Source organism: Chlorocebus sabaeus, chromosome 7 (genome assembly GCF_047675955.1).
Source record: "Chlorocebus sabaeus isolate Y175 chromosome 7, mChlSab1.0.hap1, whole genome shotgun sequence".
Classification (NCBI taxonomy): domain Eukaryota; kingdom Metazoa; phylum Chordata; class Mammalia; order Primates; family Cercopithecidae; genus Chlorocebus; species Chlorocebus sabaeus.
Window position 1 is genome coordinate 78909235 of NC_132910.1, and position 14699 is coordinate 78923933.

A 14699-nucleotide genomic window follows, 5' to 3' on the forward strand; every position below is an offset into this window, starting at 1 on the left:
GATATGATGGCACCCACCTATAGTCCCAGCTACTCAGGAGGCTGAAGCAGGAGAATCACATAAGCCCAGGAGGCAGGGGTTGCAGCCGAGATTGCACCACTGCACTCCAGCTTGGGTAACAGAGCAAGACTCCATCTCAAAAAAAGAAAAAAAAATAAATTTTATAAATGTAGGATAGCCTAAGTGTATAGTCACGTTTACTCACCACTCACTCACTGACTCACTGAGTACAAATTCCAGTCCTGCAGGCTCCATTCATGGTAAGTGTACACAAATGTATACAGATGTACCATTTTTTGTCTTTCATACCACATTTTTTACTGTACCTTTTCTATGTTTAGATATGTATAGATACACAAATACTTACCACTGTGTTACAGTTGCCCACAGTCTTCAGTACGGTAACATGCTGTACAGGTTTGTAGCCTATGAGCAATAGGCTATACCATATAGTCTAGGTGTGTAGTAGGTTATACCATCTAGGATTGTGTAAGTACACTCCATGGTGTTTGCACAACAATGAACTCACTTAATGATGCATTTCTCAGAACATATCCCCATCGTCAAGCAATACATGACTGTAATACATTTACAGGAAGGAAATGGGCAGATAGTGAAATAAAATTGATAAGTTGATAATTTTTGAAGCTGAGTGATTAGTACAGTGAGATAGATTATACTATCCCATCTACCTCTGTATATATTGGACAATTCCTTAAAAATTAATTTGTAAAACATGCTTTGTAACAAACTTAGGTCATAGAAGAAATATGAACGGAAATCACAGAATTTCTTGAAAAAAATAGTACTGAAAAGATAACATATCAGAATGGATGCCGCTAAAACAGATTTCAGAGGAAAATAAGTAACATTAAGTATCTATATCAATAAAAATGACAGTAGAAAATAAACCAATTATGTACCCAGCACAAAAAGCTAAAGAAAGATATTTATAATACTCAAAAGGTGGAAGCAACTCAAGAGTCCATCAGTGGATGAATGGATAAACAAAACATGGTACAGTATGTAAATACAATGGAAAATTATTCAGTCTAAAAAAGGAATATTGATACATGATACAACATGGATGAACCTTGAAGACATTATGCTAAGTGACACAAAAGTATAAGCATTGTATGATTCTACTTACACAAAGTACCCAGAATACGCAAATTCATAGAGACAAAAAGTAAAACAGGTTACCAAGGGCTAGACAGAGGGGCAAATGGGAAGTTATTATTTAATGGGTACAGAATTTGGGGTGATGAAAAGTTCTGGAAATGGATAGTGGTTATAAGGCAGGATAGGTTAGTCAAGGAAGTGACAATGTCCGTGGGACATGGCAAATGTGGCGACACGATAAGTCCCAGCATTCACATTGCAGTTGACGCTCATTCAAACAAAGCGATCTTCAGTAGGAAATTTTCTTCAACCTCCGACTCCTGGGTTCAAGCGATTCTCCTGCCTCAGCCTCCTGAGTAACTGGGATAGGGGCATACCACCACGCCCGGCTAATTTTTTTGTGTGTGTTTTTCATAGAGACAGGGTTTCATCATGTTAGTCAGGCTGGTCTCAAACTCCTGATCTCAGGTGATCTGCCCACCTTGGCCTCCCAAAGTGCTGGGATTACAGGCATGAGCCACCGCGCCTGACCCTATTTAAGCTGTTTTGATTTCCCCTCATCTTTTATTTTCTTATGAAGTTATCTGTGATAACTAAATCACTTTTGTGTTCCTTTTAATTTGGTCTTCATGCATAAAATTGTTTTTTAAATTTCTTATTCTTTCCTGAGCTCTCCCAGCAACATTTTCATATCTTCCTATTGTATGTCTCATTTCTGTTTCCTTTTCTCTTTTGTTTTGTTTTGGTTTTGTTTTGTTTTGTTTTTTGAGAAAATCTTGCCCTGTTGCCCAGGCTGGAGTGTGATGGCGTGATCTCAGTTCACTGCAACCTCCGCCTCCCGAGTTCAAGTAATTCTCCTGCCTCAGCCTCCCGAGTAGCTGGGATTACAGGCGCGCACCACCATACCTGGCTAATTTTTGTATTTTTAGTAGAGACGGGGTTTTTCCATGCTGGCCAGGCTGGTCTCAAACTCCTGACGTCAAGTGATTCACCCACCTTGGCCTCCCAAAGTGCTGGGATTACAGGCATGAGTTCCATACCTGGCCACATTTCTGGTTTCCAATTATGATTTTCATTTTTTGTCAAGTTTCCATTACCTAATCATTTATTTTAGCTCACTTAAAATGACATTCAGTTCTTATCTTTTAAAAAATTCTTATTTTTCATTTATTTTTAGAGACAAGGTCTTCCTCTGTCACCCAGGCTGTAGTGCGGTGGCATAATCACAGTTCACTACAGCCTTGAACCCCTGGGTTTAAGTAATTCTCCCACCTCAGCCTCCAGAGTAGTTAAGAATACAGATGTGTGGCCAGGCGCGGTGGCTCAAGCCTGTAATCCCAGCACTTTGGGAGGCCGAGACGGGTGGATCACGAGGTCAGGAGATCGAGACCATCCTGGCTAATATGGTGAAACCACGTCTCTACTAAAAAATACAAAAAACTAGCCGGGCGAGGTGGCAGGCGCCTGTAGTCCCAGCTACTCGGGAGGCTGAGGCAGGAGAATGGCGTAAACCTGGGAGTCAGAGCTTGCAGTGAGCTGAGATCCGGCCACTGCACTCCAGCCTGGGCGACAGAGTGAGACTCTGTCTCAAAAAAAAAAAAAAAAAAAAAAAAAAAAAAGAATACAGATGTGTGTCCACAATGCCTGGCTAATTTTAAGGAAAAAAAAAAAAAAAAAAATTTTTGTAGAGACAGCATCTTGCCGTGTTGCCCGGGCTCACCAATCTAGTCTCTACCTTCATGAGATTCACTTGGGTTTTTTTAGCTGATATTTACATTTCTGTGCTTGGCTTATTTCACCGAACATGATGACCCTCAGTTCCATCCATGTTGCTGCAAATGACAGGATTTCATTCTTTGTTAATGGTTGTATATATACATTTCCTCCCTCCCTCCCTCCCTTCCATCATTTCTCCCTCCGTCCCTCCCTTCTTTCCTTGTATCTTTCCTCCCTCCCTCCCTCCCTCCCTCCCCATATTTATTCTCTCTCTCTCTCTCTTTTCTTTTTTTTGACAGGGTCTTGCTCTGTCACCCAGGCTGGAGTGCAATGGCACAATCTCAGCTAACTGCAGCCTCAACCTCCCAGGCTCAAACGATCCTTTCACCTCAGCCTCCTGAGTAGGTAGGTCTACAGGCATGTGCCGCCATGCCCATAAGACATCACGTAATTTCTATATAAAAAATTCAGTATGTATCTTTAATCAATAAGAATTTTTTAAAAGCACATTATCACACACCTCTAAATTAATAATTTTTTAGTATCATCTAATATTTAGCCCAGCTTCAAATTTTTCCAATTGCTTCAGAAATATCTTTTTTACATTTGGTTTGAAATAGAATCCAAAAAAATCTATATAATGCATTTGATTTATATGTCTCAAGTTTCTTTTCATCTGAATCCTGTCTTCTCAACCTTTCCATGTCCTTCCCCTTAGCCCCCTGTTTTTAAAGTAACTGGATCACTTGTCCTATAAAATATGTCACCTTGGGCCTGGTGCAGTGGCTCATACCTGTAATCCCAGCACTATGGGAGGCCTGGGCAGAGAGATCACCTGAGGTCAGGAGTTGGAGACCAGCCTGACCAACATGGTGAAACCCCATTTCCACTAAAAATAGAAAAAAAAAAAAAAAAAGCCAGGCGTGGTGGCGTGCCCCTCAGCTACTCAGGAGGCTGAGGCAGGAGCATTGTTTGAACTCAGGAGTTGGAGGTTGCACTGAGCTGAGATCACGCCACTGCACTCCAGCCTGGGTGACAGAGCAAGACTCTGTCTCAAAATAAATAAATATATATATATATATATATATATATATATATATATATCACCTTCTGGATTGTAATTACTTCCTAGAGGTGACATTTAACTTTTTTTTAATCCTCTATACATCCTAAAACTTGTAGTTTATATGTACAGGCTTGGTTAGATTCTGGTTTGATGTTTTGGGCAGGACACTTTCACAGATGGTGCTGTGTACTTCCTGCTCCATCAAATCAAGAGGCACATAATGCTAATCCCACTTTTAATGATGTGAACAGTGATCAGTGGGTCCAAGTGTTGTCAGCCTCAACCATCCTTAGAAAGTTCCTCATTAATCTTTCACCCTCATAGTTTCAGCATCCATTGATGAGCGCTGCTCATTATCTCATTTCACTAGAGGTTGCTAAATAGAGATTTTTCCATTATCCCCTCTGTATTTATTGGCTTGGATTCTTCTACAGAAAAGAACTTTCCTTCAATATTTGTTTACTCTGATGTTCGGGTATAGGAGAGGCAGAATAGATGCTTCATTCTTTATTTTCTGGGTTTTGTTGTTGTTGTTGAGATGGAGTCTCACTTTGTTGCCCAGACTGGAGTGCAGTGGCATGATCTCAACTCACTGCAACCTCTGCCTCCCAGGTTCAAGCGATTCTCCTGTCTCAGCCTTCTGAGCAGTTGGGACTACAGGCATGTGCCATCACTCTCGGCTAATTTTTTGTATTTTAGTAGAGACAGGGTCTCACCATGTTGGCCAGGCTGGTCTCGAACTCCTGACCTCAGGTGATCCTCCCACCTCCCCTTCCCAAAGTGCTGGGATTACAGGTGTGAGCCACAGCTATTTTCTGGTTTTCAGAATAAAGAGCGAACACTCTAGAAGCCTCCAAAGGTGACCAATAAGTTTCTTTTTTTTTTTTTGACTGGTAACAGAATTTATTCAAATGTGCCTTAATATAGGCGCTGGGGCTTGCCCATGGTGCTCTTGATATATAAGGCCCGGACATTCTGCCAGTTTTTCTTGAGCAATGACACCAAGAAGTTGACAGCCAGGTGAATGTTATACACAAGCTCATCGTCTGTCATCTTCACGTGACCAACAGCTACAGCCAGACATAACACCTTCTTCATTTGGAACTTGATTGTGGACTTCACCTCATCCACTTTGGCCACCATGTTTTCGTTGTGTGTGAGCAGGGAAGGGAACTTTCCTGCCTTATTTAGGCCTGGGCCGAGGATTCGTGGAATCTGCTTGATCAGAGACTCTGAGGCCAAAAAAGATCATACTTCTTGGCTAGTTTCTTGACCAGTTTTTTATTCTTGTTGAGTTTTTTCAGCGCCTCGATGTCCATGTGGGGGATATCCACGGCCTTGGCCTCGTCACAGTGCTGCTGGTCCCCCAGGACACACACAGAGAACTTGGGGCGGGGGCTTAAGCCTGACGGTGCCCGAGAAGCGCTTGTCCTTCTGGGGGTCATAGTTCTTCAAGCTGATCTGCAACTCCACCGTCTCCAGGAACTTGGCGGCGCTTGCGCTGGTTCCCCTGCAGGACTTCCCGCACCGCCTCGTACAGGGTGTCGCGAGATACTTTGCTGCTCATGGCTTCTCACGCCGTGCTAACCGGAAAAGAGACAAGTTTCTTATTTTTAATATCATTTTGAACTCATGGATTTTCACACATTTGTTTAAATTAACAACAAATACTATTCTACTTTATACGTTAATTACCCCATTTTTTTGGCCTACTGGCCACTTTGAGTCCTCTGTCCTTTTGGCAAGATTTCAGTAGTCTTTGATAACTTCCTTGCTTTCTGGCACAATAAATGTCTCCAGTTCTCCTTGCCCCAGACCTGAAACTAGCCATGTCTACAAGATGCCCAGGATTCTTTTAAGAGAACATGTTACCTTAAATACCTTCTCACTTTTTTTTTAGAGGGAGTCTCACTGTGCTGCCCAGGCTGGAGTGCTGTGGCGTGATCTTGACTCATTGCAACCTCTGCCTCCCAGGTTCAAGCAATTCTCCTGCCTCAGCCTGCAGAGTAGCTGGGATTACAGGTGCCCGCCACCATGCCCAGCTAATTTTTGTATTTTTAGTAGAGACAGGGTTTCGCCATGTTGGCCAGGCTGGTCTCGAACTCCTGACCTCAGGTTTTCCACCTGCCTCGGCCTCCTGAAGTGCTGGGATTACTGACATGAGCCACTATGCAAAGCCACTTTTCTTAAATAAAGCCCAAAATACCTAATATGGAACAGTACCATGCTTTTAACATTGGTGTATCACAAATAAATACTTGTTATACTTGCAGATGGTAAACTGATCCCTTCAGAGCTTGGAGTTGATTGATAGGGCCTGTATTGGCTAGAGAAGCTGGGTACAAACGGTTTCATCCATTTCCATAATGGGGCATATAATATTTCCTATGAGTGCAATGATGTGAAAACAGCTGGGAGGGGTAGTGGGCATATATTTTTTTGTCAGCAAACCTTTCTTTGGTGGAATCTCCTTTTCATCCAGTTATGTCTGTTTAGACCATGTAACTGGGACAAGCTCCACAGGGTTCTTCCCCTCCTCCCTCCCACACTGCATTTCCAGAATGGATGTGTGATCTATGTCTGGGTTAGTAGAGGAGTCTATTCTCATGTGGTCAATTCAGGGATATGTACATGAGCTAAACTCGGCTACTTCATGTTTTTTCTGGTACTACTACCCAAGCCATTTTTCTCTAGAATTGTGAGCTATAAGGATGTTGTGTGCCTAGGGCTGCCAGTGGTCCTCTTCCTACAACATGGACGGCATCTGAAAATAAAGTCAAGCAGAGACATGTAGAACTCAAAGAAGAGAGTCCTCATGACATTTGTACTCTAGCTCCAACCATGCCTAAATAGAATTCTCAAACTCTTAGTTGCACAAGAAGTTATACTTGGGGCCTACAAAGCCTTGCATTGTCCCTGTATAGACTCAGCTAATATTAGGCTTCTTCTCAACCACTATAGTCCACCCACCTTGGACCTATTTTTAGTTCTGTGAAAGCTCCAAGATCTTCCCACCTCCAGGGCTTTGTACACACTGCCTTCTGCCTGAAAAGTACCTGTCCCACTCTTCACCAATCCAAATTGTTCTCTTCCACCAGGTCTTAGCTAATCATTTATTCCCGGAGAAACATGCCTGACTCTCCTGTTCAGGTCAGGTTCCCTGTTAATCATATTCACCCTCATAGCTCCCTATGCTTCTCTCTCATCACCCTTCCCTCAATCATAATCATCTGTGAAATCATCTTGTGAATATCTGACTTTCTTGCTGGTACATAAGCCTCATGAAGGTTGGAGCTCCGTGTGTTTTGTTTACTGCACAATCCCCCAAATGACATGGTAATTGGCACGTAGGGGGTACTTCCTTAAATATGTATGGAAAGCACGACAAAATACAGTTTTAAAGCTTAAGGTACATATGCAAAATAATCTTGTTTATTAGAAAATGGACATTCACAATGTAAAGTAGATATTAAATTACAAATAAGTCTTCAATAGTCAAAAATGGTGCCCAGAATTTCTTCTCAAAATAAGTTAACCTATTCTTAAACAGATGCAGACAGTTTATCCTTGTCAAAACAAAAAATTAACAGATTTCACTTTATGTAAGAGATAAGTTTTATATAAACCAGAAGAGTTTATTTTTAAATGTAAAGCTGAACAAGATAGAATAGAGATGCTTCGTGAAGTTATAAATCCCTTCAAAATATGAAAATCATCCTTTCAAGTTTAAATTTATGTTTTCAAAAACATATTTTCTCTTCCTAAATATGTACCACTCTCAACAATGTATCATACCTTAAAATCTCCTGTTGTCATTTTCTCTTTATACTCAACTTGGCCTACTCAAGAAGACATCAACAGAGTGATTTTTTTCCTCAAACTTTACCTCCTTGTTCTTTTCTCAATCCCGTGTTACTTCCTTTCGCCTTCTTTTGTGCGAAGATGAGCAAGGTATAAACCTCCAAAGAAGAAAATGCTCCAAAGAAAATGCTCTCAATAAAAAGGAAAGTAAGTCATTTATGCAAGGTTAAGTTTATCTAAATATTAATCAATATTATAAACCTTTGAAAGCTGGGAAACTTTTCTGTTTTTGCGGAAACAGGCTATTATGCTACGACAAAAGCTCCAGTCAGTGAGCTTATGTTGCCCAAATATTTCTGCTAATAGGAGTCACTGGTATGGTTAAGTTATCCTACAATTAGTAACTAATTGAAACTGTAACTTTCTGGGCTATTTTCCTCACTATGAAAAATACAGTGGTTAAGACTGTGGACTTTAAGGATAGACTGTTACACAGACAAGTAACTTTTCTGTGCCTCCATTCTTTCGTCTATAAAATGGGAATCATAATAGTATTTTTACTCCATAAGACTGCTGTAAGAATTAAATTATATGTTACACATTACTTGGAATGTGGAAAGCACTCTGCAAATTTTGCTCTTATCATTTTCATCACTACTATTATTCTTGTTATTTCTGTCATGCACACTATGCAAACCAACGGTAGAGTTTACTCTTTAAGATTAGAAGTGGCCCAAAAAATGTAAGACAGAGAAAGCAGCTGCAGAATAATAGGTAAGAGGGATCCCAGACTTGACCAAATAGCCAGAAACCTGGCTACAGTTCTGAGAAATCTATGGAAGCAGTCTTGCTATGGGTGGAAGAGGAGAGTGAACAGTCTTCAAAATTTAATCGTAGAATAATTCTATCAAATTAAGCCCTTTATTAGAGCTTAAAAAATTGAGTGTAAGAGCACAGCAAGTTTAGCATAAAGTGCAGATTATACATTTTTAAATTTTTGTTTTTATTTTATTTTTTGTAGAGACAGGGTCTCACTTTGTTTCCCAAGCTGGTCTTGAACTCCTGGCCTCAAGCAATCCTCCTGCCTTGGCCTTCCAAAGTGCTGGGATTACAGGTGTGAGACACTGCACCCAGTCTATAAAGTGCAGATTATAGTGTTTATTCTCAGATTTGAAAATATTTCTAACTTAAAGTAGAAAACATTTGGAAAAGTATTTAGAAATATTTTTGCATTTTCTGTAACACTGCTTATCCATATACACAGTTCTCTACTAGTTCCTTTTATCAGCATTCAACTTATGTAGAGGGAGAAGTTAAACATACAGTGTTATTTAGCCAACTTCAGGTAAACTCAGTAAATTGTTAGATTGAAGCCATTTTGCCTCAAATACTTATTAGCCTGACTAGGTTGGGGCTGTCAGGGACCATCCAAATTAAAAATCCAACTAAAATTCTGCAGCTCTAAACAACTATGCAGACACAGATTGAAAAATGTTGTGTTCCTCCCCACCACTACTGAGAGATGGGAAAAATTGAAGTAAATTAATTAATGTTTTACTAATTAAATGTTTTTCTCCAGTTTAAGGGGGTTGAAAAATAGCAATAATTTTAATAAACCATTTACTGTTTTGTATATATATACAATAACACGTATGTGGATTATGTTTCTAATGTGAATTATTGGCATTTGAAAGAAAGTAGGTAACCCTATTAGGCTAATAGGCAGTGAAGTATCTTGATCTCTTAATCCTCTGTATTGCTCAAATATTAGCATTATTCATCCTCATTTATGAATGTAGGGGTTACTTACTGAAACCCTGAACTAAAATAAGGCATAGGTGCAGTATTAGAAGACTCATAGAAGGCAAGGTAGGATGTTAGACATGCTAAATGGAAAATATAAGTGTTATAATTTTTATTTCATAAGAGAACTTAATAGAAAATGTATTTTTTTATAAATAAAAAGTAGGTGTCTGAATAAAAATACCTCTACTTGAGTTTTTAAAATTCTATAATTTTATTCTGCTATAGCTAATTCTTAACAGAACCCTCTTTCTGGTTCCACTGTATATCATTTTAATGACACTTCTGCAGTTGGTATTAAGAATACGACTTCACATTTATACATCGTTGTCCATCACTCATTAGTTCATGCAACCACAAAAAGGTGTTATAAGAATAATTTTCATTTCTGAGATAAGGAAATTATGATCTAGTATGTTTTTATACAACCTACTATTCACAATCACATGTAGAATTCTCTCTGTTATTCAACATATGTTCTTGTTCTTCAAAATCTGCAATATCTGTAGTCTGATTCTTGGAGACTGGCTCATCACAATTGTCTAGAAGAGCTTTAGCCAGGAAGTGCCACATAGCAAGTAGTTTCCATCACAGTCTTAGCTAGTTTATTCCTGAATCCTCCCATACCTTACAGAAAGAGCAATGAGTCTTGTGTAAACCACTCCCAGGAGTGTGATGGTGAGCACTACTATTCCACACATCAGGCTGAATGCCCATCGTGGTCCCCAGTGAGCATACACCTGGCTGATGAACATAGGCCCAAGAATCCGGGCTCCACTTCCAGATGCTGTTAACCAGCCCATGTATACACCCTGTTGGGGGTGAAATGGGGGACAAGCAGATTGATATTGGGGTTTAGTTATTTAAAAGCAAAGAAATGGTATTACCAAACTACAGCAAACTAACAAGAATCGCTTTCTCCATCTTTTACTTTTAAATTAAACATAAAATGCCTCCTATAAATATAGCATTTGATATCAAGTCAGATTAAGAAAAATAAAAGGAGTGTAAAGGGAAAACTTAATGTCTGCTGAAGCCCTGGGAATAATAAAATTGATTGAAATACCTTTTAAAGCTAACACTTATTTTGTACCTGCTACATGCCAGTCACTGAGGTAGGTGCTTTACATACATCATTTGTAATGTTCATAAGTTTCGACGACAGGTAAGTATCCCCGTTTAACAAAGGTAGAAACTGAAACTCAGAAAGTTTAAGTAACTTGTTCAAGAAGTTTGAAGCCATATTTGGCTGACTCCACTATGCCATTTTACACTCTACCACAATGCCACTCCTACAACTTCTGTATCCAAAACCATAATCCACATAAACTGCCCAAGAATGTTCAGGGCAGCATTGCTTTTAATAGCCTCAAATTGGAAACAACCTAAATGTCACTGGTAGATTAAGTGAATAAATTATGGTATACTTAATAACTGGAATGCTAAGCAGCTACTTATATTTTTAAAATTTTTCCTTGCCCTGTCTTATGGTACTAATAAGCAGCTATTTACAAGAATAAAGTCTTATATAGAGAGAGTAAAATCTTCTGAAAACATCTGTATACACTGACATGGAAAGAAAGCTATAACATATTAAGTAAAAAAAAAAAAAAAAACCTATCAAGAAGCAGAAACAAGTATATATCCATGTGATATAGTCCATTTCTCCCTTTTTCTAAAAAAAGGTACAAATGTGGATATGTTAGATATGGATAGAAAAATGTCTTAAAGCATACAAATTAACAGTGGTTGACTTTGGTGAGGTGAAGCTAAGGGGAGCCTCCATTTTCTGTTAAATACATTTCTAAATTATTTGAATTTTGTTACAACCATTATATATTGCTTTGGTAATTAACAAGCTTTTATTCTTAATTTTGAAAAATTAAAAATATAATCTATTAGGTTAAAAACAAACCCAGAAATTATTACTGAAATGTTGTATCTACTCCTTATAACTTGAAAACACGGGTATTCATTTTTTCTCCTCTTTGCCTTATTTCAATAGAGAAACACTAATTTCTGCTCTGAAAACGTAAAGCTATTTATTTATTTATTTATTTATTTTTTGAGACGGAGTCTCGCTCTGTTGCCCAGGCTGGAGTGCAGTGGCGCGGTCTCTGCTCACTGCAAGCTCCACCTCCCGGGTTTACGCCATTCTCCTGTCTCAGCCTCTCAAGTAGCTGGGACTACAGGCAGGCGCCACCATGCCTGGCTAACTTTTTCTATTTTTAGTAGAGACGGGGTTTCATCATGTTAGCCAGAATGGTCTCGATCTCCTGACCTCGTGATCTACCCACCTTGGCCTCCCAAAGTGCTAGGATTACAGGCGTGAGCCATGGTGCCCGGCTGCTATTTAATTTTTAAAGAGGAAGATAATATTTTTATTTTGTGGCCATTTAAATGACTATTATTAAAAAGAGTTACAAGTGAGCAGGCACGGTGGCTCGTACCTGTAAACCCAGCACTTTGGGAGGCCAAGGCAGGAGGATCACTTGAGCTCAGGAGTTTGAGACCAGCCTGGCCAACATGGTGAAACCCCATCGGTACAAAAATACAAAAATTAGCCAGGCCCCACGGTGCACACCTGCGGTCCCAGTTACTCGGGAGGCTGAGGCAGGAGAATGGCGTGAACCCGGGAGGCGGAGCTTGCAGTGAGCTGAGAACCGGCCACTGCACTCCAGCCCGGGCTACAGAGCAAGACTCCGTCTCAAAAAAAAAAAAAAAAAAAAAAAAGAAATTTACACCTCAAAAAAAAAAAAAAAATTACACCTCAGATTATTTTTTTCCTATGAAAATGATTTTGAGCTCCCTAATCTCTGAGTTCAAAACATCTTTGAGTTATAGCTTAGGGTACTGTTTGTAAATTTCAACATATAAATCTTGCAAACACTTTATAGAAGTTGTGGGATTTTTAAAAATTTTAAATGCTAAATATGATAAAAATCCCTCAAATCAGTCTGTGTAAAAATAGAGAATGGCAGCAAAAAATGTGAGTGCTTACAAGTATATTTTGTATAATTGCAATGTCAGGCTACCTGGCTTACCTGAGGTTTTGGTCCTAGAACTTTTGAATATAGCGTATAGGACATAAGGTTGCAGACTGGATAGCCTACTCCAATTAGCACAACTGATGTAAGGAACTGAGCCAGATGGATCACCGGGGTGTAGAGGCACCAGGCTTGTTCAATTGAGCAACCAGTTGGCCTTTCATTGTCATCTTCCATTGGAGACTTCCAAAGACCAATAATAATTTCCCCAAATGTGGTATTAGGGATTGAATTATTGTGCAAATCTGTAAAAACAAAATCATTGCAGTGCATTACTTGTTGATTTTAGATAAATAACAGAGGCTAACATTATAGAATTATGTATGGCTATACCTTCCCACTGTATTTTGGGAAACTGATTTCCCCAAGGTAACAAGATAAAGAAGCCAACCCATACAACGATGAGTCCTCCCAGTAGAATAGCACGCTCGCCAATCCTGTTAAAGAACAGAAACTCTGTAATTTTAAAATGAAACATTATAACATAGCTTCATTACTTTCATAATTTTAAAAACTAAAAATAATATCTTGTACTTTCAATGATATATCCATTAAAAAGAATGCTAAATATAATTTTCTACTAAAAATAACCAGGACTCCTCTGAAAAATGGCTGACTTAAGGTCTGGGACACAAAAAGTAGAAGAGCTCAGATCCTTCACAGCAAAAAGCACAGAAGTTATCAGTGACTACTCGGTCGTATAAGTCTTTTTGACTCAGCCAATTTGAAGAAGCTGGCCAAAAATGTGACACTGTGAGTACTAAAACAGAATAATAATGGCAATGGATTGAAACACACAAAAGTATTATCATCTGTAGCCTGGTATGGTGGCTCACGCCTATAACCCCAGCACTTTGGGAGGCCAAAGCGGGAGGACTGCTTGATGCCAGAAGTTCAAAACCAGCCTGGGCAACATAGCAAGACCCCATCTCTACGCAAAATTTAAAAAATTAGCCAGGAGTGGTATCTGGTGCCTGTAGTTCTAGCTACTCAGGAGGTTGAGGCAGGAGGATTACTTGAGCCCAAGAGGTCAAGGCTACACTGAGCTGTGATGGCACCAAAGCACTCCAGACTGGATGACAGAGCAAGACCCTGTCTCTTAAAAAAAAAAAAAAAAAAAAAAGTGTTATAATCTATGAATTCATAGTATATTAAAATACAGTACTCTTTGGTCAGTTTCTGAGGATGTTAGGGAAACAACTCATTATTTTAAAAACCAGTTTATAAAATAATCAAGGCTTTATCCTGCTTTTCCTATACAACTGTAGCTCAGGTTAACCAAATAGTTGGTGAGAGAAAGATTCTCTTTATGGTAAGTATTCTAGCAAATAAATAAAGGAATGATAGAATTAAAATACCAGAATTTTGCAATGATCCATTAATGAATTAATGGATCTATGGAATAATCAATGGCTACTTACATGTCAAGAACAGATAAACATATTTCTTCTGATATAAGCACATCTCCCCACCTATAAAGTATTCTTGCCAAAAAATCGAACCCAAATTTCATCAAGCTTCTAGATGCAAGTACTAGTTTTTAAGAAATACAGCAATCATGTCATCTGCAAACAGAGACAATCTAACTTTATTTCCTAATTGAATATCCTTTATTTCTTTCTCTTGCCTGACTGCCCTGGTTAGAACTTCCAATACTATGTTGAATAGGAGAGGTGAGAGAGGGCATCCTTGTCTTATGCCGGTTTTCAAAGGGAATGCTTCCAGTTTTACTTTATCCAGTATGATACTGGCTGTGGGTTTGTCATAAATAGCTCTTATTATTTTGAGATACGTTCCATCAATATCAGTTTATTGAGTGTTTTTTAGCATGAAGGGTATTGAATTTTATCAAAGGCCTTTTCTGCATCTATTGAGATAATCATGTGGTTTTTGTCATTGGTTCTGTTTATGAGATGGATTACATTTACTGATTTGTGTGTGTTGAACCAGTCTTGCATCCCAGGGATGAAGCAGATTTGATCGTGGTGGATAAGCTTTTTGATGTGCTGCTGGATTTGGTTTGCCAGTATTTTATTTTTTTAATTTTTATTTATATATTTTTATTTTATTATTATTATTATTATTTTGAGACGGAGTCCCAGGCTGGCGGGCAGTGCTGTGATCTTGGCTCACTGCAAGCTCCG

General features: G+C 39.0%; 1 protein-coding gene and 1 pseudogene across 5 annotated transcripts in view; both read right to left on the minus strand.

Moving 5' to 3' along the window:
- Positions 1–4775: 4775 nt before the first annotated feature.
- On the minus strand, positions 4776–5486 carry LOC140712027 (large ribosomal subunit protein uL1 pseudogene; annotated as a pseudogene).
- Positions 5487–9698: 4212 nt separating this feature from the next.
- MFSD8 (major facilitator superfamily domain containing 8) overlaps positions 9699–14699 on the minus strand; it is a 51756-nt gene continuing 46755 nt past the window's right edge. For 4 of the 5 annotated variants that reach the window (XM_007999766.3, XM_007999768.3, XM_007999765.3 and 1 more), the window contains 3 exons: positions 12889–12992; positions 12553–12800; positions 9699–10320 (listed from right to left, as the gene is read on the minus strand). In XM_007999766.3, coding sequence (XP_007997957.1) covers positions 10114–10320; positions 12553–12800; positions 12889–12992 — 559 coding nt within the window. In that variant the 3' untranslated portion in view covers positions 9699–10113. The remainder of the gene's footprint in view (positions 10321–12552; positions 12801–12888; positions 12993–14699) is intronic. The other variant, XR_005238312.2, reaches the window with a different exon arrangement.